Source organism: Rhinopithecus roxellana, chromosome 12, assembly GCF_007565055.1.
Source record: "Rhinopithecus roxellana isolate Shanxi Qingling chromosome 12, ASM756505v1, whole genome shotgun sequence".
Taxonomy (NCBI): Eukaryota; Metazoa; Chordata; class Mammalia; order Primates; family Cercopithecidae; genus Rhinopithecus; species Rhinopithecus roxellana.
This window is the reverse complement of record NC_044560.1, coordinates 23,090,347-23,112,788: the sequence shown is the minus strand read 5'-3', so window position 1 is coordinate 23,112,788 and position 22,442 is coordinate 23,090,347. Positions and strand designations below refer to the sequence as shown.

General features: G+C 63.9%; 1 protein-coding gene across 5 annotated transcripts in view; it reads right to left on the bottom strand.

Moving 5' to 3' along the window:
- Positions 1-2,229: 2,229 nt before the first annotated feature.
- AGRN (agrin) overlaps positions 2,230-22,442 on the bottom strand; it is a 35,104-nt gene continuing 14,891 nt past the window's right edge. For 3 of the 5 annotated variants that reach the window (XM_030942882.1, XM_030942885.1, XM_030942884.1), the window contains 34 exons: positions 17,576-17,791; positions 17,164-17,388; positions 16,859-17,083; positions 15,842-16,048; positions 14,519-14,737; positions 14,243-14,437; positions 13,952-14,152; positions 13,718-13,866; positions 13,537-13,642; positions 12,401-12,517; positions 12,155-12,319; positions 11,803-11,946; positions 11,591-11,715; positions 11,414-11,519; positions 10,945-11,283; positions 10,725-10,862; positions 10,229-10,356; positions 9,995-10,109; positions 9,787-9,906; positions 9,318-9,671; positions 8,615-8,807; positions 8,305-8,520; positions 7,961-8,190; positions 7,725-7,859; positions 7,432-7,528; positions 7,173-7,337; positions 6,926-7,037; positions 6,720-6,731; positions 6,394-6,510; positions 6,120-6,312; positions 5,951-6,038; positions 4,354-4,578; positions 3,806-3,909; positions 2,230-3,521 (listed from right to left, as the gene is read on the bottom strand). In XM_030942882.1, the coding sequence (XP_030798742.1) occupies positions 3,364-3,521; positions 3,806-3,909; positions 4,354-4,578; positions 5,951-6,038; positions 6,120-6,312; positions 6,394-6,510; positions 6,720-6,731; positions 6,926-7,037; positions 7,173-7,337; positions 7,432-7,528; positions 7,725-7,859; positions 7,961-8,190; positions 8,305-8,520; positions 8,615-8,807; positions 9,318-9,671; positions 9,787-9,906; positions 9,995-10,109; positions 10,229-10,356; positions 10,725-10,862; positions 10,945-11,283; positions 11,414-11,519; positions 11,591-11,715; positions 11,803-11,946; positions 12,155-12,319; positions 12,401-12,517; positions 13,537-13,642; positions 13,718-13,866; positions 13,952-14,152; positions 14,243-14,437; positions 14,519-14,737; positions 15,842-16,048; positions 16,859-17,083; positions 17,164-17,388; positions 17,576-17,791 (5,639 nt within the window). In that variant the 3' untranslated portion in view covers positions 2,230-3,363. The remainder of the gene's footprint in view (positions 3,522-3,805; positions 3,910-4,353; positions 4,579-5,950; positions 6,039-6,119; positions 6,313-6,393; positions 6,511-6,719; positions 6,732-6,925; positions 7,038-7,172; positions 7,338-7,431; positions 7,529-7,724; positions 7,860-7,960; positions 8,191-8,304; positions 8,521-8,614; positions 8,808-9,317; positions 9,672-9,786; positions 9,907-9,994; positions 10,110-10,228; positions 10,357-10,724; positions 10,863-10,944; positions 11,284-11,413; positions 11,520-11,590; positions 11,716-11,802; positions 11,947-12,154; positions 12,320-12,400; positions 12,518-13,536; positions 13,643-13,717; positions 13,867-13,951; positions 14,153-14,242; positions 14,438-14,518; positions 14,738-15,841; positions 16,049-16,858; positions 17,084-17,163; positions 17,389-17,575; positions 17,792-22,442) is intronic. The other 2 variants (XM_030942883.1, XM_030942886.1) reach the window with 2 other exon arrangements.

The window sequence follows — 22,442 nt, the reverse complement described above, 5'->3', positions numbered from 1 at the left end:
TCAAATCCCTCCCTCTGCTCCCCCTGCAGCCCAGCACCCTGTCCCAGCCAGCGGCGTCCTCATGGATTCTGGTGTCCTCCTGCTTGGAGCCCTCTGGGAACCTCCCACATCTCATCAGGCAGCGCCCCCAGCCCTCTTCCCCAGGCCCACGCAGCCTCGCTGGACCTGCCCGGCTTATCTGCGTCCAGCCCCTGCCGCTCTGATCTGTGGCCTCTGTCCTGCACGCTGGCCTCTGGCCACTGCTATGCCTCCGCTTCTGCTGAAAGCTCCCTTTGTCAAGACACAGGGCCCTGCACACCATCCAGTGGACCCACACCACATGCCCCACCTCGGGCCTCCTCACCTGCCCTTCCCCGCTCATGCTTCGGGTCTGGGTTTGGGCATGTGTTTCCTGGACCTTTTCTGGAGCCCAAAGTTAGTCTGCCCCCACCCTGGCGTCCCACCGTCAGCGACCTGTGTGTGGCTACCACTCCTGGACTCTCTCCTCCCTGACCCCCAGTGCCTGACACCTGCCAGGCACACAGGGTTGTTCAACGCGTCCCCAGAGGACCAAGTGAGGAAAGGCTCAGAAAGCAAACACCCAGACTCATGGGACCACCTGGGTGTGGAGCTTATGAGCATTTTCTTCTTTTTCTTTTTTTCAAAATGGAGTCACGCTCTGTGGCCCACGATAGAGTGCAGTGGCGCGATCTCAGCGCACTGCAACCTCTGCCTCTCGGGTTCAAGCGATTCTCGTGCCTCAGCTTCCCAAGTAGCTGGGATTACAGGCATGCGCCACCACACTCGGCTAATTTTTGTGTTTTTAGTAGAGATGGGGTTTCACCATGTTGGCCAGGCTGGTCTTGAACTCCTGACCTCAGGTGATCCGCCCACCTCGGCCTCCCAACATGCTGGAATTATAGGCATGAGCCAATGTGCCCAGCCATTGATGTTACTTTCTTATTTTCATGTTTTTGTGGGGTTTTGTTTTTTTTTTTTTTTTTTTTTTTTTTTGAGACGGAGTCTCGCTCAGCCACCCAGGCTGCAGTGCAATGGCGTGATCTTGGCTCACTGCAACCACCGTCTCCTGGGTTCAAGCAATTCTCCCATCTCAGCCTCCTGAGTAGCTGGGACTACAGGCACCCGCCATCATGCCCAGCCAGTTTTTGTATTTTAGTAGAGACAGGGTTTCACCATGTTGGCCAGGCTGGTGTTGAACTCCTGACCTCAGGTGATCCACCCGCCTCGGCCTCCCAAAGTGCTGGGATTACAAGGTGTGAGCCAGCGCACCTGGCCTTTTTTTTTTTTTTTTTTTAATAATCATTAATACAAAATAGAAAAGCACACTTATTTTTCATAAGAGCCAGCACTTTGCAAAGGCCACCCAGCTGGCCACACACCCCACCCCTTCTTCCCCTGCTTCTCCCCAGGGCTCACATCTGCCGGTGCTGGATGCCAGCTCTTTGGTTTTTAGACAGGTTCTTGCTCCATCACCCAGGCTGGAGTGCAGTGGTGCAATCACAGCTCACTGCTGCCTCAACCTCCTGGATTCAAGTGATCCTCCAGCCTCAGCCTCCCGAGTAGCTGGAGCTATAGGTGTGTACCACCACGCCTGGCTAAGTAAAGAAAATTTTTTTGCAGAGATGTGGTCTCACTATGTGGCCCAAGCTGGTCTCAAACTCTTGGCCTCAAGCGATCCTCCAGCCTCAGCCTCCCGAAGTGCTGGGATTACAGGTGTGAGCCACGGCGCCCTTCACTGAGGCTCAGCTTCTGCAGCACTCTCACCCACACACTAATTTAGGAAGCAGGTTAGAGGGAGTCCAGGAGCCCAACTACGCTGGGGGTTTCTAGTTACAGGCTTCCAGCAATGCCAAGGGTTGGCCCTGCACACCTGGGCCAGTGAAAAGGCTGCCCAGTAGCCCCACACACCCTGGCTCCCCCCAGGCCCTTCCAGCCCTGGGTGCAGCCTCCTCCCAACCCTGTGCTCTGACACAGACGTGGGCCAATTACGTGTGCAGGCACACGCACCCACACGTGCACGCTGGAGAGCCTCCTGCCTCCATGGCCCCGCCCCTCACGGTGCTCAGCGGTGTGTGCTCCCCACTCAGGGCCTCATCCGCCACAAGGAGCCCCTGTGCAGGGCCTGGCTCCATCCAGGGCCACCCAAGGGAGCTCCAAGTCTGTGCTCCCACCACAAAGCTGAGCAAGAAGCCACCAGGCCAGGGCGCTGGTGAGGATGGACACAAGCAATGCTTTTAAAGTTTTCAGACTTTATTTCACAGCGATCGACACAGAAATGTACTAGAGTTAGTAACAGGGCGCCCAGCCTCCCTGCCACCCGCTTCATCGAGTCCTGCTCCTAGGAGGACTGGGCGAGGGCTGGGGCTGGGGGTGGGGATGGGATGGGGGTGGGGAAGGGACGGGACGTTGCAGTTTAAGGCATTTCTGGCTTCGGAGCCATCCCTGCCACCCCTGCACCTGCCCCTTGACCTTGGTCAGACACTGGCTGGCCCCTGGTCGTTCTGAGACAAGGATGACCGTCACTGACGCTGTGGGGAGGGTTTTCAGTGAGGCAGCCCTTAGCTGCTCTCAGGCGAGACGGGAAAGATGAGACCCACCACTCCAGGGGTCAAATAAAATCAATACACAAAGAACACAGCTGGTGGCCAGACCCAGATACCCAGGCAGGCAGCAGAGGTCAACTGCACCCCACAGTGAGCCCCCCTCGATAGCCCCTCACAGGGCCTGGGGTGTGGCAGAGGGACACGGCCGCATCCAGGGTGGCTGGGCAGAGCCAGCTGAGGGTCAGGGCACCTAGACCGGCCTCTGCTTCTCAGCAGCCTGGGGCTGGTTCAGGCAGCACGGGGAGGGACGCAGAGCTGCCCAGCAGTAACATTGTTTCGAAGTCACAGTATTGGCATAGGAGGCCAGCCATGGCCCAGAGCACACACAGGAAGAAGCAGCTCAAATGAGGGCTTGGAAAGGCCCTGTGGGGGCGCCTGGAGGAAGGGCCCCATCAGACCTCAGCAGCCCCTTCCTCTCTGGGATGCAAGCCCCACCTGGCAGAGCGAGGGTGATTCAGGGGCCGCGGCTGCTTCCCGGCGGGGACCCCGTGGGGGAGGCGCAGTGCAAGGGGGGGGGGCTCAGCGCCCTGAGGCAGAGGTGTGTGTCCTGAGGCTGCCATCCACGCCAAGCCCTCCACGCTGCCACCTCGCCTGTCCGTCCCTCGGCACCAGGTCTGTCTGCAGCACTGCTGCCTGGACGGAAGGGAGGCCGGGCCAGCAGTCCGTCCGGCCAACACTCAGGCAAGAAAATCATATCAAAAAGCGACAAGTTTACAAAAATAGAAAATAATTACAGCGGGCGTGGGGCTCTGGTGCCAGCTCATGAGGCGGGGCAGGGCCGCAGCTCTGGTTTGGTGATGGCGTCCTCCAGTAGGTGCAGCGGGCGCTGGCCCACCACCACGTCCCGCAGGCAGCCCACGAAGCCCGTGCCGTAGGCCTTGGGCAGTGCTGGGCCCACGGGCAGCTCCGGCAGGCCCCCTGCAGCACAGATTGGGAGTCACCCAGCTGTGACTCAGTGATGCTGATGGGCAGAGGGACCCACGGGCACCCCAACAAGCAGGTGACCAGCAGGGGGACCACACCTGGGCCCCCGCCTCCTGGCCCCACAGCACTGGGAACTGCAGGGGCTACAGCGGGAGAAGAGAGAGCCCAGCCCACCGGCTCACATGCACCCTGACTCAAGGTGGGCCCTGGGGGGTGGAGTCTGTCCCTTTATTATGAGACCCTTGGGCATCCCTCCCTAGTCTCCCCAAAACGCTCACCAAGCCACAGGGCTCCATCAGTGTCCAGCTGCGTGGCGCCCAGCGGGGAGGAGCCGGTCACAGGGGCCTCATTGCCTACCTGCAGGGAACCTTCCCTCTGCTCCCTGGGGGTACAGGGAGGGGGAGACCATCAGGGCCCAGAGCTCCCTCTGCCTCCTCTAGACCGTAAACCCTGCATCCTTCCTATGCCCAGCAGGTGCCTCAGCCTGGCGCAAGGATGGGGTGACCTTGACCCCAAGGAGGGCACTGGGAGCCAAGGCGGGGGACATTCCCGCAGCTCAAGCTTTGCTGGAGGCGACGGCCAGGCTCGGATCAGAGCGACCCCCAGCAGGCTCTGGGCAGGGCCGGGATGCCTTTCGGACCTGAAAACTCATCACTGCTTCTCCTGCATCTCCTCGGCCCTTCCTCCTCCCACTGGCAGTGACCTCGGCTCAGGCAGCAAGGCGTGTCCTCCCTGACCCCTGGCCATAAGTGGCTGGACACAGCCCAGCTGGGCAAGTGTGGGCAGCCCTCACCACTATTCTCAGCACGCTGGGTTCCCTACTCACCTATGTGCCACGACCCGCAACCAGCGGTTGGTGTTGACGGGCACAGTGGAACGCAGCACCACGGGCTGGGAGCCCAGGTTGTAGCTCAGCTGCAGGTGGCCGTCCACAATGGCCAGTGCCACGTAGTCCGCCCGCTCCGTGGCCTTGCCGCTCCAGAGCACCAGCCCCTGCGTGGCCTCAGTGCGCAAGCTCAGTTCAAAATGGTTGCTCTGCAGTGCCTTCTCGCTGGAGGGCAGAGAGCAGGTCAGGGCCTCTAGGAAGGTGGCAACAGGACAGGGTGGGGGAGGTGGGAGAACAAGGGCCCCAGCGGCAGAGGCCACAAGGGCTGGTGACGGGACCCAGGGGTGGCTGGTGGGCAGACACCGACAGTGGGAGGGAAAAGAGGGACGGAGACAGGGGCAGCCTGGCAGAGAGAGATCCGAGAGAGGGGTGGGAGGACAGATGGGCCAGCTGGGCGTCTGCAGGCACTGCTGCCACGTGCTCACCTGTGAAGGGCCCCGGAATCCAGAGTTTCGGGGCTTAGAAGCAGGAAGAGAGGGAGGCAGGTGAGCAGGGGACAGGCGGGCCAATGCAAACCCTCCCCAACACCGTGGGCTGCAAGGAGCAGGCACCCACAGAAGACACACATGGCCTCGAGGATCATAGGCCTGCCCACCAAAGAGCCCCAGCAAGGACGCTTAAACATGCATGTGCGGACACGTGAGGGCACAGACACCCACGTGCAGACAGCAGGGGAGCACGGCCAAGGCTGGGCACAGAGATCAAGAAGGTAGGTGTAGGGTGGCATGGAATGGAGACCAGGGGCTCAGATGCCGCAGTACACACATGCATATGTGCATGCATGCAAATCTACACACGGACACACGCACCTGCATGTCCACACACACACGTGTACATGAACACACATGGACACCTGAATGCTCCCCACTTACACCTGTTCACACACATATCTACATATACCCCCATATATACACGCGCATACACAGACCTATGCACACACACACACGGACACATACCTGCATGTCTCCCCTACACACACACGGGCCCATGCACACACATGGCTGTATATTCACACACGTACACTTGCACGTCCACCCCATATATATAGACACGCACAGACATCTGGATGCTCACACACACGGAAGTGCACACGGACACACACACATACAGACACGCATGCATGTGCACACACGTGTACAGCCTCAGTGGTGGGGGTTGGCTGTGGGGCGACCCTTGGCCTGTGCCCTGGGAGGGGCGACTACACTTCTGAGGCAGGAAACAGTCTCTTGCCACAAAACAGCGCCGGACCCCCATCCTCCACCACGAGGGACGGACTCGGGGGCTCAGGACTGTGCTCCCCACCAGAAAGGATGGAGGGGTGGGAATGAGAGGGAGCAGGTGGGGGCTGAGCTCTACTCACACGGGGATCTCATTGGCCAGTTCGCTTGGAAACAAAGAGACAGACAGTGAGAGGTGGGAGGGGAGAGGCAGCACCGGCCCGTCCCCTCCTGGCCTTGGAGCGAAGGTGTGTGGGGGTCTGGTGTCCTGCCCCGCAGGCACAGACGGGACCAGCAGCCAGCAGAGGATGGCACATTACCTCTCGGTCACAGCGTTGAGGTACTCGACGAAGGTCCGCCCATCAAAGGCCAGGGTATCCACGTTCCCTGCCGACTTCTCCACCAGCCCTGTGAGACAGGCAGGTGAGGGTGGGCCTCGTGGGCTCTGGGCCCGTCCAGCCTCTACCCCCTGCCCTGTGCCAGGCTCACCGTTCTCGCAGTGTGGCCCTGAGAATCCCCCGGGACACAGGCACACATAGGCAGCCTCCCTGGGGACACAGGAGCCCCCATTGAGGCAGGGGTGGCCTGAGGCCTGGGTGCAGGGGTGATCTGCAAAGGATGTGACATCCACCTGCCGCAGTACGTGCTCTGGGGTCAGCAGCTGGCGGCCTCCCAGGGAGACCTGCAGGGGCAGAGTGAGAGCCTTGTCCCGCCTGCCACCCCGCCCACCCTGGAGGCCGGTGGGACGCCCCACCCCACATACCAGCTGGATGGCACCGTTGAAGCCAGAGGAGACGGCAGCAGCACGGGCCAGCTTGCTGAAGTCGGGAGCTCCCCCTACATACAGTGGCTCCTTCAGGTTGAGGACAGTGTGCGGAACCTGCGGGGACAGCGGGTGAGGGGCTGTGCAGAGCCCACCCACGGTGCAGACCCAGGGCCCAGGCACTTGCACGCACCCCCACCCAGCCGCCCACTGCCTATCTAGGGGGCAGCGTTAATCACACAGAAATGGCAGGGTCCTTAGTGGGGAGGAGCTACGCTAGGGGTGGAGGCGCCAGAGACGGTGAGCGGAGGAGAGGCCGACAGTACCTTGCGGGACTTCTGGCCTCCGAACAGTGGGTGGGGTTGCAGAGCGAGAGCAGAGAGCAGGGAGGCAGAGGAGGCAGAGGACAGGGCAGGCGGCCGAGAGAACAGGACAGAAAAATAGCTCCGTGAGCGCCGGCAGGGGCGGGGCTGCCGCCCGAGTAGGAAGAGCAGGCAGCAGCGGGAGTCCCCTCACGGCCCAGAGCACTCACCGGGGACTCCCCCAACACGCGGGGGCCGTCGCCCACACGCATGGCACCCTTGCGGCCGTTTCGCTCCAGTGAGACCCTGGTCCAGGCTCCCAGGGTGACTGGCTCCTTGCTCCTGGTGAGGAGGGGGCAGTGTGAGCGGGCTCTGGCCGCCACTGGCCGCCCGACCCCCCAGGGCCCGAGTGACCTGTTGGTGCCCCAGCCCCGGGCCAGTGCCCCAGACCTCCCACAGCCACCCTTGCCGGCCCACCTGATGACCGCCGCCCCCTTGCCCAGGTCGTAGCGGAACTCCAGGCGGCGGTCCTGCAGTGCCAGTGACACGAAGTCTCCCTTGCCGTCCGTCTTCTGCCCGTTGTAGAGCAGAAGGCCACTGGGGCCTCGTGCCAGGAACACGACCTCCAGCGCCATCTTCTCCCTGGGGTCATGGGGAGTCAGGGTGTCTCGCTGTCCTCTCCCCACGGGATAGACAGAGGTGGAGGCCGGCCCTTCCCCGCTCCTGCCCCACCGACCCCAGGTCCCGTGCAAACGTGTGCAGGCCTCTCAACTCCAGGTGGGAGAAGCCGTTGAAGTCAGCCACGAAGGGCCCAGAGCCGTCCTGCCCCGAGGCTGTAGGGAGAGTCACCAAGGCTTCAGTCCTGACCCCCAGGGCCTCCTGCACCCCATGCCAGCCGCATGCGGAGCCTAACTCAAAACCCAAACTAGACTGAGCCGCATCCTAACTGCAATGCTACCTGGAACCCGTACCCACCCAAACGTTTGACCCCACCCCTACCCCCTGCCCTGAGAGCCCCACGCCCCCGACCTGTCTGACAGAGGGTGCCCCCGCGCCCCAGGGGGCACTCGCACTGGGCACCACCCTCGGGCAGCACACGACAGGGCGCCGCCCCATGGCAGGGGTTGGGCTGGCAGGGGCTCTTCTCATCGGCGCAGGTTGGTCCTGGATGGAGGAAGACAGGACCAAGGTCCCAGAAGGTGTCGGTTGGGTACCGCCCACAGGCCCCAAGGTCCCACTCCCACCCGCCCCAGCCCCACTCTCACCGACGCGGCCGGGCGGGCACTGGCAGTGGAACCTCCCAGCCTCCAGGGCCTGGCACGGGGCCCCGCCACGGCAGGGGTTGGGCAGGCAGGGGTGGCTCCCGCACTCGCCCACGCCGGAGCCTCGGGTGGCAGCCCCCGGCCCAATGCCAAGCTCCAGGAGCTGGTTGTTGACGTCCAGCAAACGGATGCAGCCCCTCAGGCCCGTGCCCACGAAGGTCCGCTCCAGCGTCCTGCCACCAGGAGGGACACCAGGTCAGGGCTCAGGGGTCACAGGCAAAGCCACCTTGCACACCAGGACCCCAGAGGGCCGGGGCCGGGGCCACACCACCCTCCAGGAGACTCACACGGCAGCCTGGTCCTCCGGTACACCGCCCACAAAGAGGTCTGTGTCCAGGTTGAGGCCGTCGGTGCCACTGGGGCTTTCGCCCAGAACGGGGGTCTCACCATCCACCGAGAGGGTGCCCCGGCGCCAATGCCGCGACAGCTCCAGGCGGTGCCACCGGCCCGGCTCTACCGGCACCGCACTGGTCAGCACTGCGGGCCCCGAACCTGTGTCAAACCTGAGGGCGAAGCAGGTGCTCAGAACCGTCGCCTGGTCCCGCCCCCCGCCCCGCCCCGCCCGAGCTACCCCGGCCCCGCCCCCTCCCCACCCACCTGAGCTGCACGCGGCCATCCAGCAGTGCCAACGCCAGGAAGTCCTTGCCCCGGGCGTTGCCATTGTACAGCAGCAGCCCCTGAGGCTCCAGTGCCCGGAATTCTAGCGCCAGGCGCAGAGTGTGGTAGGCACGGAGGGTGGGGAAGGCCAGGAAGGAGTGGCCCTCGAAGGCCGGCACAGGGGCACCAAGCACTGCAAAGGGCAACCGGGAAGGCCAGCTGGAAAAGCTCCGAGGATTCCCCACTTTTATCCCTGAAACCACCTCCCCGCATTTTTTGTTGTTGTTTTTGTTTTTTGAGACAAGAGTTTCGCTTTTTTTGCCCCGGCTGGAGTGCAATGGTGCTATCCTGGCTCACCGCAACCTCCGCCTCCCGGGTTCAAGCGACTCTCCTGCCTCAGCCTCACGAGTAGCTGGGATTACAGGCGCCCGCCACTACGCCCGGCTAATTTTGTATTTTTAGTAGAGACAAGTTTTCTCCATGTTGGTCAGGCTGGTCTCAAACTCCCAACCTCAGGTGATCTGCCTGCCTCGGCCTCCCAGAGTGCTGGGATTACAGGTGTGAGCCACTGCGCTTGGCCAGAACCCCCGCTTAATCCAGGCTCCTGCCCCCAACTGAAAGCCTGATGGTGGCTTAGCCCCACCCTCAATCCTTGCTCCAACCCTGCTGCCTCCCTGCCCTCCCCTGCAGTGGACGTCCTTACCCTTCTCACAGATGGCGCCTCCCCTGCCTGCCGGGCAGCTGCAGGTAAAGCCCCCACCAGAGACCCGGTCCTGGCAGGTCCCCCCGTGGAAGCAGGGCTGAGAGTCACAGGGCTTTGGAGGTTGCTGGGGGGCTGGGGGCCGACGTCCAGGAACACGGCTGGGGGCAGTGGTGGGGGGCCGACGTGTGGTGGGGGCTGCTGTGGTCTTGGCAACAGGCTGGCTTGTGTGACTGGGGTGCAGGGCCCGAGGGGTCACAGCAGAGGACGGCAGGCGGGACGCAGTGGTGGCTCTGGCCGTGGCTACAGCAGCAATGGCTCCTGACGTGACTCCCGTGAAAAACGCAGGAAACCAGTCTGCCAGCAAAGGGAGCTGTGAGGGTTCCCTGGGGGCAGGGCCAGGAAGGGGTGGGGGTGTGGGCATGGGCAGAGGAGGGGGCAGGTAAGCCGTGGCACGCGGCCTGGCGCTCACCAAAGTCCATAAATCGCACATGCTCCTGCAGTGGCCGCCTCACCCCCAAGTACCGGCGCCTGGACACCTGGATCTGCCGGAGCAGGGCCCGGGCCACGTCGGGTGCCCTGAAGGCTGTGGCTGGGGAGGAGTGAGCTCTGAGCATGGCAGAGCCCCAGGCATTCCCCACCTACTGCCTCCCAGGAAGGGTCCGGGGTGGGGGTCTCACTGGGGTCAAAGTGCACATCCACAATGGCGCGGACGGATTTGCCGGGCCCCAGGTCCCGCAAGCGGACACTCCGAAAATCCTTCTTGACGTCTGAATTCCGGAAGAGGTCGTCCAGCTGTGGCAGGGGGTAGGCAAGGACTTGGGGGGCCGCCCAAGCCGGGCTGCCCTGGTGCTGCTCTGGGTATCTGGGGAGGAGGGCCAGTGGCTGGGTGGGGGCTGTGCCCCCCATCTTACGGTGCTCTCAATACTCCTGGCTGTCTCCCCGAACAGCTCTGACTTGGGGTCAGCCATCTCAGGCGTGTAGAACAGCTCCTGGCCCTCGACGCCCTCCAGCTCCAGGACGCCCTGGAACACCTTGGTGGCTGTGGGGGAGGTGCAGTGAGGCCCTGCCTGGCATCTGCCTGGATCCAGGCTGGCCCGGGCACAGGCCCCAGCAGCAAGCTACACGGGCGCATGGGAAGGTGGATGTTAGTCAGATGGTCATGAGGTTAGTGGGGACCCCAGGGTGGGGCTGGTGTCGGTTACCAGGCAGACTCCTCGGAGCAGTGTGCCACGCCGGCTTGCAACGAGAGAGACGGGTTAGGAGTGGGGTCCCAGGCACGCACGTGTTTGAGGGAGCCGAGTCCCAAGACCATAACCCTGGCACTGACCTGCTGCCCAGGCGAGGGGGCAGCACCCTGGCCGAGCCCAGGCTGGAACTCACAGTCCCCTCGCCCAGCCGTCCACTCACCAGGGCAGTTGGAGCCCTCTGCGTCCAGCGAGGGCGTCTTCCCATCAGAGCAGCAGCCCAAAGGGGAGTTGTAGCAGGAAGCCCTCTCGATGGGTGGCCCAGGGGTTGCCATGCTGCTGCCCTCGAAGGGCTCGAGCCCTGGGGAGACACGCTCTGAGCCCAGGCTCTGGGGTGGAACCTCTCTGTGCCCACCCACCCCAAGTCCTTGATCCCTGCTTACCCCCAGAACCACCCCCACTGGCCTCCTGGTCCCCGCTCAGTTCCTCATCACCACTTCCATCAGCGCTGCCAGATTCACCAAAGGCAGACGCCACCAGGCTGGGTGCAGGGGAGGGTGCCGTGGGGGGTACGGTCAGCACGGGCCACACAGTGGTCCTGGGGATGCTGGCGGTGGTCCGAGGTTGTGATGAAGGCAGAGGGGTGGTCTGGCTGTGTGCGGTACTGCTGGGAGCCGGCAGGGGGGCGCCAGGGGGAGTCGGCAGTGCCTGGCTGGGAAGGAGCCCTGGGCTGGTCACAGTCACGGAGGCAGATGTCGGGTGAGTGCTGGGAGCAACAGCCTCTGCAAGGAGAGGGAGGTTGGCAGGGGACCGGTTGGGACAGGCTCAGGTGGCTCAGGGCAGGTAGGGCTGGATTTAGGGCAGCGTCAGGCCTTTCTGGTCAGTTCTGGGGCAGTGGCCGTCAGGCCTCACCCTGGCACGGGCCCAGGCTCTGGATGGAGATTTGCAGGCCCTGGCGGCAGGCGATGGTCTTCAGCTGACACTCATTGCCGTATGTGACTCCATCTGACCCACAGACCTGGGGTAGAGAATAAGGGTGCTCAGGGCAAGGCCTCCTCCCCACTCCCCTTCACATTCCACACCCCATACCTTGGTAATATTGGCCTCTGGACAGGTGAGCATTGGGCAGACACAGTGGGCTGAGCCAGACTCCTCCATGCACAACGCACCGAATTCACAGCGCATCTCCGCACAGGTTGCAGGCGCAGAAGCATCTGGGGCACAGGCACAGGAAACCCCTGTGGCCCGGGTGGCCCCACCCCACACCATGAAGCCCCAGGGTAGTGCTGGCCCTCACTTACCAGCTTCACAGCCCGTGGGGCCCAGGGCACGGCCGTCTGGACACTGCCCACACTTGGGTCCAGCCACCCCGGGCTTACACGAGCACAGCCCAGTCATCTGCTCACAGTCATCCCGCACGGCGCCCTGGGGATCACAGCTGCACGCTTGGGGGAAATCGGGGAGGAATCTGATGTCTGCACCTGGACAGGCTTCCCCACCTCCTCCAGAACCTGGTCCCCAACCCTGGCCCCGCCTAGCTCCCAGCCAGGTGTGGGTCAGCCCAGGGTCTGGGCAGGTGAGGAGGGGCACAGTGACGGGGGTGGACAGGTAGGAGGGCATAGCCGGTGGCCAGTCCTGGGCCCTGTCACTCACGTGTACAGCCACTCTGGCCATCGGTGACGATGCCTCGAAAGTTCCAGAAGCCAGGCTCACAGCGATCACACCTGAGGCCCCCCACACCCGGGCGGCAGGAGCACTGGCCTGTGACTGGGTCACAGGTGCCACCGTAGGAGCCATGGGGGTTGCACTGGCAGGTACCTGCAAGGTCAGGGCAGGACAAGGTCACGTGGCCGCACGGCCGCACCAGGCCCGAGGTCAGAGCTGAGCTCAGGTACTCACTAGGACAGCCAGCCAGGCCCACGCCCCGGGCTGCAGTGATATTGTCCTGGCAGCAGCCATAGGGCATCTGGGCACAGTGTGAGGGGGTCACGGGCAGCAGTGGAGCGAAGGTGGGGCCTGCAGTGAAGGGCATGGGACTCAGATTTCATGCAGTGCTGGACACCCACCCTGGGCCCAGCCACTCGCCTCCACCTACCCCCACCATCACCACTCAGCCCTCCCGATCCCAGCTCCCACACAAGCCCTGGAGCCTGGGGCTGAGGACACAGGTGAGGCTCCCACATCGTACACAAGGACATGTCTGTAAATGCAGGTCCAGGAACACAGAACACACAGAGCACCCAAAGATAAAGGACACACAGCTCTGTGCGCACACACAGATGAGTGTCCTTGCCAATCGAGAAACACGTGAAGACATCAGCATGTTTCTCATCCACATTCCTCCAAACCGTACGGTTAACATCTCCCTGCAGGCTGGGCGCGGTGGCTCAAGCCTGTAATCCCAGCACTTTGGGAGGCCGAGACGGGCGGATCACGAGGTCAGGAGATCGAGACCATCCTGGCTAACACGGTGAAACCCCGTCTCTACTAAAAAATACAAAAAAATTAGCCGGGCAAGGTGGCGGGCGCCTGTAGTCCCAGCTACTCGGGAGGCTGAGGCAGGAGAATGGCGTGAACCCGGGCGGCGGAGCTTGCAGTGAGCTGAGATCCGGCCACTGCACTCCAGCCTGGGCGGCAGAGTGAGACTCCGTCTCAAAAAAAAAAAAAAAAACATCTCCCTGCAGACACATCTGTGCACGTGCATAACACACACTGGACACAAGTTTTCCCTAATCAATGTGATACACTGACTGGATGGATATATCCAGAGACAGTGCCCACTGGGTGGCGCCTCACATGGTTCATGCTGCCTTCCAGCACTGAGGCCTGGCCTGGTGCACGCCCACGACTGATGGACACACGCCCACACACGCAGCTGCACAAATGTGCACATGCACCAACGCTGGACACTGCTCACTTACAACACCACACGTCCACAGGGGCCCACCTCAGCACATAGGCACGCCCACATGCCCGACGTGGACACCCAGAGGCCGGCGTGCCCGTGCACAAGACCCAACGTGCAGCTGGCTCACCTCGGCAGGCTCCCTGGGCCACTACAGAGAGCTCTTGCCGTGACTCGCACCTGGCCTTCTTCAGCTCACACTCGGTGCTGTAGGTGACCCCATCTGAGCCGCACACCTAGAGGGTGGTGTCAGTGTGAGCGGCTGCAGCCTCGTCCTCACCACCCGCTGAGACCAGGGGCGCAGGGCTCACCGGGCTGCCCAGGACACTCTGGCAGCTGAAGTCACAGACACACGGCCCATCCTCTGAGTCCTCGTCCCAAACGCCACCACGCTGCCGGCACAGTTCCTGCTCACAGTCACCGTCCTCCCCCGAGCCAGAGCCTCCGGAGCCGCACTCAGCTGCAGGGAAGGGGAGCCGAGTCACCTAAGGGCTTCTTGTCCAAGGCCGGAGCCCAGCAGTTCTCGCCAGCTGTCCCCGGCCTACCCTGCTCACATGGCCCTGCCCGGGCCTCCTCGATCTGTGTCTGCTGCCGGCAGGCGGCTTCCCGTAGCTCGCAGGCACTGCCATAGGTGACACCGTCACTGCCACACACGGGGCCGGGCGGGGGGTGCTCACACCGGGGACACACACACTGCCCCGCCGAGCACACAGCCCCAAAAGCACACATGGCATCTCCACAGGTCTCTGCAGGAGACAGAGCCAGGCAGGGGTCGGCAGGCCCAGGCTGAGGGAGGCACAGGACCCCGGCCCGCCCGGCCCCACGGCCTCACTCACCGCAGGGTCCAGTCGAGGCCACGTGCAGGCTGATCTGGTGTGTGCAGGCGTGCACATGCAGCATGCACTCGCTGGGGTACGTGTGCCCATCGGAGCCACACACGGGCTGGGCCAAAGCCACGCATTCAGAGGGGCACACGCAGCGCCCGGTCTCGGCCTCACACAGGGCTCCAAAGCGGCACTGCCCGCAGGGGTCTGGGGAGGGGGCTCCATCACCATGGCGACCAGGAACCTCCCTCTCCCCGACCCCCACCAGACTCCTCGCCCGCCACTGACCACAGGGTCCTTTGCGTGCCACCCGGATCTCCCGCCCGAGGATGCAGGCTGTGGCCTCCAGCTCGCACGTGCTGCCGTACGTGATGCCGTCGCTGCCGCACACAGGATCGTAGAGGCTGGAGCACACCTGCCGGCATTCACACACTGCCTGCCCGTTCTTCACAGCACACGTTGCCCCGAACGCACACTGCACCCCGAGGCACGGGGACGGGGCCTGGCCTGGGGAGGACACAGGTGCTCAGTGGGCCCACAAGCACCCCCCGCCAGCTGCAGGCAAAGCCCCCAGCCCCACGCAGCAGTCCCTCTCCCAGGGAGGGGATGGTGGAGGAAGAGAGAACACAGGAGAAGGGCCAGATGCACAGCAGACACGGCAGAGAAAGGGACAGACACGCGGCAGAGGCGAGCGGGACACACACCCAGGAGTCCCCGGTGGCCGTGGGCAGAGCTGCCCCCAAGCTCAGGGCTTCCTGACTGTACACAGCAGGCTATGGAGGGGCCAAGCTTCCCCAGCCTGCCCAAGCCACTGACCCCTAGGGGACCCCAGCATCCCCAGGACACCCATGCATGTGGGGGGCTCTCTGTGGGTAGGAGGAGCCTGCACCCCCAGAGTCACACCCAGGGCTGCATGGGGGAGGAGGTGTCTGTCCACTTGCTCTGAGGACCACAAGGCCAGGCAGCAGCAAGCCACCCCCCCTGCCGCACCGGGGGCAGACCTCGGGCTGCGGGCTCCTGGCGGGCAGGCACGGCACCTCATCCTGCCAGCAGGTCAGGCTGGAAGACACAAGAGGCGGAGCCGACAGGGAAGGAGAGACCAAGGAGAAGAGACAGACGCAGAGAGAAAGACCAGAAGATGGGCGAACTGACCAAGACGAACACAGGCAGGCAGAGCCATGGCAGCCATGCCCGCCGGGATACGATGGCCACTGCCTCCCCCTGGCCCTTCAAGTCCTGACACTGACTCCAAAAGGGCTGCCCATGTCCCAAGAGTGAGGACCCTGGTGTTGTGTCCAGCCTGCCCACCCCAGCAGTCTGTGCTTACAGTGTGGAGACACGCGGACAGGCCAGAGGACTCCCAGGGAGGGCATGGCCGAGGGCAGCGACCAGGGAGCCCGCACAAGGCCCTGCCTCTGCTTCACCAGCCCCCAGGTATCCAGATACCCTCCACACACACAGCTTCCACCCTCCCCAGAGCCTTCCCAGAGGGACCGGCCCACTCCCAGGACCCCAAGAGGAGCATGACGGATGAAGATGGCATGTGATGTCCAGGCAGGAACTGACGCAGGAACAGCCCACCCCGCCTGGCCTCCACCCTGGGGCGCTCACCACACGGGCCCTGGTGCTTGCTGGGAATGGCACGCTGCTGCTGGCACTCAGCCTGCTGGCGCCAGCAATCACTGTCATACGTGCGCCCGTCCTGGGCACACACGGGCCTGTAGGCCCCATCACAGGTGACACGGTCGCAGGAGCAGCGGGGACGGCCACGGCGGGACAGGCAGACGGCATTGAAGCGGCAGGGCTCCGGGCACTGGTCTAGGGTGCAGGGGTGAGGAGATCACATGGAGAAGCCGGAGCACCCTCCATCCCTGCCCTGGGATGTGCAGGGAGCAGATGGCCCTCCTGGAGGGAGCCACCCACCTGAAGGCTGGCACTGACCGGAGCCCTCCCCCTAGGGGGCCACCCACCTCGACCCTGGCACTGGCTGGAGCCCTCCCCCTGGGGAGCCACCCACCTGGAGGCTGGCACTGGCCAGAGCCCTCCCCCTGGGGAGCCACCCACCTCGATCCTGGCACTGACCGGAGCCCTCCCTCAGGGGAGCCACCCACCTTGACCCTGGCATTGGCTGGAGTCCTCTCTCAGGGAAGCCACCCACCTTGACCCTGGCGCTGGCCGGAGCCCTCCCCCTGGGGAGCCACCCACCTGGAGGCTGGCACTGGCTGGAGCCCTCCCCCTGGGGAGCCACCCACCTGGAGGCTGGCACTGGCCAGAGCCCTCCCCCTGGGGAGCCACCCACCTCGATCCTGGCACTGACCGGAGCCCTCCCTCAGGGGAGCCACCCACCTTGACCCTGGCATTGGCTGGAGTCCTCTCTCAGGGAAGCCACCCACCTTGACCCTGGCGCTGGCCGGAGCCCTCCCCCTGGGGAGCCACCCACCTGGAGGCTGGCACTGGCTGGAGCCCTCCCCCTGGGGAGCCACCCACCTGGAGGCTGGCACTGGCCGAAGCCCTCCCTGGGGGGAGCCACCCACCTGGAGGCTGGCACTAGCCGGAGCCCTCCCTCAGGGGAGCCACCCACCTCGACCCTGGCACTGGCTGGAGCCCTCCCTCAGGGGAGCCACCCACCTCGACTCTGGCACTGGCCAGAGCGCACTTTCTGCAGGAGGAGACCCCGGGCGGCCCCCGATCTGCCCATGACGCAGTCGTTTTCGTAGGTGACTCCGTCGTCCCCACACACTGGCGCCCGCCGGGCAGGACAGCTCTCGGGCCGTAGAAGCATCTCAGGGCGCCGCGTGCGCGGGTTCACGCGGCAGCTGCGGCTCGGGTCAGGGAGGGCGCCCTGGCAGGGGTCTGGGGGTCGAGGGCAGGAGTCAGGACGCTGTCGCCGCGCGCCCACAGAGGTCGAGCCGTGCGCCCGCCGCCGCGCTCACCACAGGGGCCGTCGAACTTCTTGAAGACATTCTCCTGGCGGGCGCAGGCGCGGCGCAGGAGCTGGCACTCGCCGGGATAGTCGGCGCCGTCGCTGCCGCACACGGTCCCCTCGGGGGCGCCACGGCAGGTCGCAGGGCACAGGCACGAGGCCGTCAGTCCGTCGGCCGAGCGCGCACAGGTGCTGCCGAAGCTGCAAGTCACGTTGGAGCAGGGGTCCCGCGAGCCTGCGGGCAGGGCTTGCCGGTCAGACGAGCGGCCCCCGCCCCGCCCTTCCCGCCCTCTCAGACCCGCTACGCCCCCCCAGGCCCCTCCCAGCCCCGCTCCTTCCCGCCGGGCCCCGACCCTGCCACAGGCCCCGCCCCCACATCCCCATGGCCCTTCCCAGCCCTGCCCCGCCCCCGCCTCGCTCACCGCACGGCCCGCGGCTGAGCAGGCGGATGCGGCGTTGCTGGCTGCACTGCGCCCGCTGCAGCTCGCATTCGTTGCTGTAGGTGGAGGCGTCCGAGCCACACACCGGCGCCACCACGCTGGGGCACGGGCCCTTCTTGCAGACGCAGGATGCCCGGCCCGGCCCTTCCGCGTTGGGCTCGCACACGGCGCCGAAGCCGCACAGCATTCCTCGGCACGCTGGGGCGGGTGGGGGAGAAGGCTCAGGGTGCTGGGGCGCCAGTACCCACGTCCATACGCCCGCGAGACCTTGCCATGCTCGCGGCCCGCGCCTTCACCCGCCCGCGCCACATCGGGGGTTCACCATGGACACGGACACGCGTGCATGAGCTCAAAGGACCGGCCCTGCCCCTCGCAGATCCCGCCCGCCGAGGGTTCCAGCCTGCCCCGGGCCTCTCCAGGGGGGAACATTCTCCCCCACCCCGCCCCTGCAGCCGCGGAGAGAGGCGTCTCCTGCAGGCGGCACCCGACTGTTTCTGCGACGGACGAGCATCCACTTCCCACCCACCTCGTGCGCCCCCAGCGAAAAGCAGAGACACCTGGAAACCAACTCGGGCACAAGCGGTCCAGGCCCCAGTTCTGCTCAGGGGCCCCTTACACATCGGCACCGGCGCACCTCACCGATTCACCCCATGGAGCCTGGGGAACCCCTTCCTGCGCTGCTGCAGCGTCCAGCACACCTGAGCCCTGCCGCCTCCTGCCTGGGTCGCGCCTGACGGCCCCACGGGGGCGGGGTGTGAGGCCAGGTCACAGCTCTGACCCACCTCTGGCGCCTCCCTGACTGCTCCCTGCACCCAAGATGGGTGGGGGATCTTCTTCCAGCGGCCTCCCTCTCCCCACCTCTTCCCCAGCTTCCCTGAAGAAGTGCAAATTCCTGGCCGCCGCCTCTACTTTAATCTATTCTTCCTGGCCAGCCCCCAACCCTTGGCAGGCCTGTGCCTTCTGCAGCCTCCCATCGCTCCCTGGGATCCCTGGGACACCCACACGCCCCCTCCTCCCTGGGCGTCCCCCTTGCCCCCCACCTCACCCCTGCCTCCTCCATCCCCCTCACTCTCTGTCAAAGTGACCTTCCTTCTTGGGGAGGTGCAGGAACTGTTGCTCATTTTAGTTCTTACTGTTGCAGACCACAGCGCCTGGCACACATCCCATCACCAGACCTCAACGTGGCCAACAAAGCTGCCTCAGGCACGTTAAAACCCAGAGCCCCTGCAGCAGCCCATCCTGAGCACCCCCACCCCCCAGCATGGCCCACCCAGGATCAGGGAAGGGCCCATTAGGGGCTGCAGCTGTCTGGATTTAATAAATGTTTAATTGGATCCAATTATCATTAATAAGTCATGTCAGAGGGGTGGCTACCACCCATCACTTCCCAGCAGGCTCGCGAAATGGGGCAGGAGGAAACCCCCCGACCCCGTCTCCAAGGAGGGTGGGTACACCCGGAGCTGGAGCCAGCTGTTGCCACGGCAACAGCCCACCCCAGGCTCTGCCACTCTGTCTGGGTGTCCCTGCCCCCACCCCAGAAGGCTGAGTGAGGGCCATCAGTCTGCCATCCCTACGACCTACCCATGCTCCCCGCCCCCCCATCCCTGTCCTCCTCCCCAAACCTTGGCTGTGCCACCACCCCTCCTCTGCTCCTCTCCCACCTCAGGTCCTGCAGCTGCTCAGTTCTGCATTACCCACTGTGGGACTGTGGGCAGGTTCTCACCTGCCTGGGCCTCAGTGTCCCCTTCTGTGAATAGGAGCAATAGGACCTACCTCCCAGGATTGTGGGATTAAATGGGCCAGTATCTGCAAAGCTTAGAGGGTGCCCAGCACACAGCACTCTGTGGCCCGTCTGCTCCCATCATAAGTAGTCACGAAGGTTGCCATCACCACTGGCCTCCCACCATCCCGGCTCAAACCAAACTCAAACCACATGCACCCCTGGCCCCTTCACTTCCCTTCTGGCTCCCCTTCCTTCCCCTCAGCACCTCCCTCTCCCTTTGGCCCTGCCACATCCAAGGCCCTGGGACTCCCAGTCCAAATCCAACAGGCACCTGCCGATGCCCAACCAGCTGTTCTCCTGGGCTTCAGCTGGACCTGTGGACCAATGGTTCCCCCCAGGTCCCAACCCCACGGCCAAGGACCCAATCACCTCCCTGCACCTGGGTTCCTGAGCCTTTCTCCCCTTGTGGTCACCTTGGCCCAGCCAGACCTCTCCCAAGGCCCTGACACCACAGCCAAGGGCACTGTTCCTGGATGGCTGGCATGCTCCTCATCCACCAGGACCTGCAGCTCCCTCCATAGTCCAGCCCAAGGTCGGTCCTGCTGCATCCCAAGACAGAGTCTTGGGGAAGAAGGTGATGATGGCAGCTCACCAGGATGAGCCGGGCTGGGCTGCCTGCAGGGGCATGGAGGTGCACGGAGAGCAGGCTCTGGGGTGGGAGCCTAGAGATACCTTAGGGACAGGCCCTAAGCGACCAGCTGCTGGACCAATGTGGCAGGGCAGTGAAGAGACTCTGGGTACCTGGGGGGGACCTTGAAGCTGGGCTGAGCCTGGCCCCCCTATCCCCATCTGGTGTGCAGGGCCAGGTTCTGGCCCCTACCCCCTGCCTCCAGGGCCTCAGAGAGTCCGCTCCTCTTGGGATATGGCCCCAGCTGTGGAGTGGGGGTGGATCTCCCTCACAGCATCTGATGGTGTGACACTGCCATCCAGCCCAGGGTTTAAAGGTCACAGTGCTGGTCCCTCCCCCCATCCCCATCCAGGCTGGAAACACATCTGCCCCTCAAGAGTGAGCTCAGGAATCACTGCCTCCGGGAAGCCCCACACCCCATTCTCCACTCACACGGCAGGCTTAGGTGAGGGGCAGCTCCCATCACTGTGCTGAGTCCACCTCACAACTACTTGCTTCCCCACAGGCCTAGGGGATCATAGAGGCTCCACACGAGATCACCTGAAGACAGGTACACGTGGTGACGGCACACACGCATCTACCCACTAGGCACAGCGTATCGTAGCAGCCAAACCCCAAGACGTCAGGCCACTCGTCTCCCCAGCCAGCTGGCAGGAGGAAGGTGAGACATAGCTGAGGCCGCCTGACAAGGCCACATGGCTAGAAATGCCAGCGCTGGGCTCAGATGCATCTGTGGTCTGGTCACCCGCCCACATGGCCCCTCATAGATGCAGGTGACACACCTAGGCCCCTGTGAGCCCTGTTCCCGATGGATCATTTTTGGGGGTCCTGCCACATTTGTCCTAGCTCCGCCTCCTGCAGGAGCCCCTCCCCGGCCACTCGGCCTCCCCACCCACTCTCCCGCAGCGTGACGGGTCCCCCCACCATGTGCAATGCTGGAGGCGGCAGTGCTTTTTATAGGAGTGGGTATATTTAACTCCCTTGCTGGTCCTGGGTAGGCTGGGGGATGGAGAGGATGCCCCAGCCCTGCTGTGAGCTATGGCCCGTAACTATGACGGCAGTGAGGTAGCGCGTGGGTCACGATGGCCTTGGCGTGGAGCCCTCTGTGACTGTGTGGCAGGGCGGGCTGTGGCTGGGTGCAGGGGGCAGTATGTAAAGAAAAGGAGACACTCCCCAGCCTTCTGGGTGTCAGGACAGGAGGCTGAGGACGCTAAGAGAGGGGACCTCGGCCGGGCGCGGTGGCTCAAGCCTGTAATCCCAGCACTTTGGGAGGCCGAGATGGGCGGATCACGAGGTCAGGAGATCGAGACCATCCTGGCTAACATGGTGAAACCCCGTCTCTACTAAAAAATATAAAAAACTAGCCGGGCGAGGTGGCGGGCGCCTGTAGTCCCAGCTACTCGGGAGGCTGAGGCAGGAGAATGGCGTAAACCCGGGAGGCAGAGCTTGCAGTGAGCTGAGATCCGGCCACTGCACTCCAGCCTGGGCGACAGAGCGAGACTCCGTCTCAAAAAAAAAAGGAAAAAAAAAAAAAAAAAAAAAAGAGAGGGGATCTCCCACCAGAGCACATCTTTAAATCCAGATGGCTCCAGGCCTGTGGCTCACAGGTGGTGGAAACTCAGTTCTTGCCTTGGCCCTGCCCAGCCCCAGCCACCAGCACAGACCTGTCTCCTCCCCAGGACACAGCCCACTGGGAGGGTTCAGGCCCCTTCCTGCAAGACTCGGGTCCTTCTCTGAGTCCATACCCTCCTGCCCCCAGTCCTGGAGCTATCAGGAGGGAGAGGGTCTTCCAGCACAAGCCAGCTGCTCACCTACCTGCTCTCCCAGCCCATGTCCCGTCAAATGCCTCAGGTCACAAACCACCCATGGTGCTGTGCTACCCTGTCCCACAGGGCTCCTGAGTCTCAGGAAGGAGGGACAGCAACCCCACTGGGAGGAGTCCCTCAGAGGCCTCAGTCACCTTGGCCATGCAGACCGGTCTCTCCCCACAGTCCAAGAGGAGCCTGGCGCTCTGAGGAGCCTTTGGGATCTCACAGGAACACTGTGGGGGGCGGGGGTTGGAGGGCCATCAGGGGCTGGGGGCCAACAGACAGGTTGTAGCGCTAGAACCCAGGGGTAGGACTGGTTCACACAGCCACCATTCCCCGTTCCCACTGCCCAGCTCCTCACCCCAGGCCAGCGCTGCCCCAGCCCAGAGTCCCTGGGACCAGGAGCTTAGTAGCTCAGTATGGAAGAACCACTGTCCACTTGCTGGTACGCGGCTTCAGGAGCAAGGCACAGCTGACTACAGGCCACCCCAGCCAGGCCGGCGGCCGAGGAAGCAGAGTGCCTCCATCTCATGCTCCTCAATCCAGCTCCGGTTCCCAGGTGCCCAAACTCCACACTCCCAGGGAAGACCCCACCCTATCTTTCAGACCACTGAGAACCCCAAGCTGCCC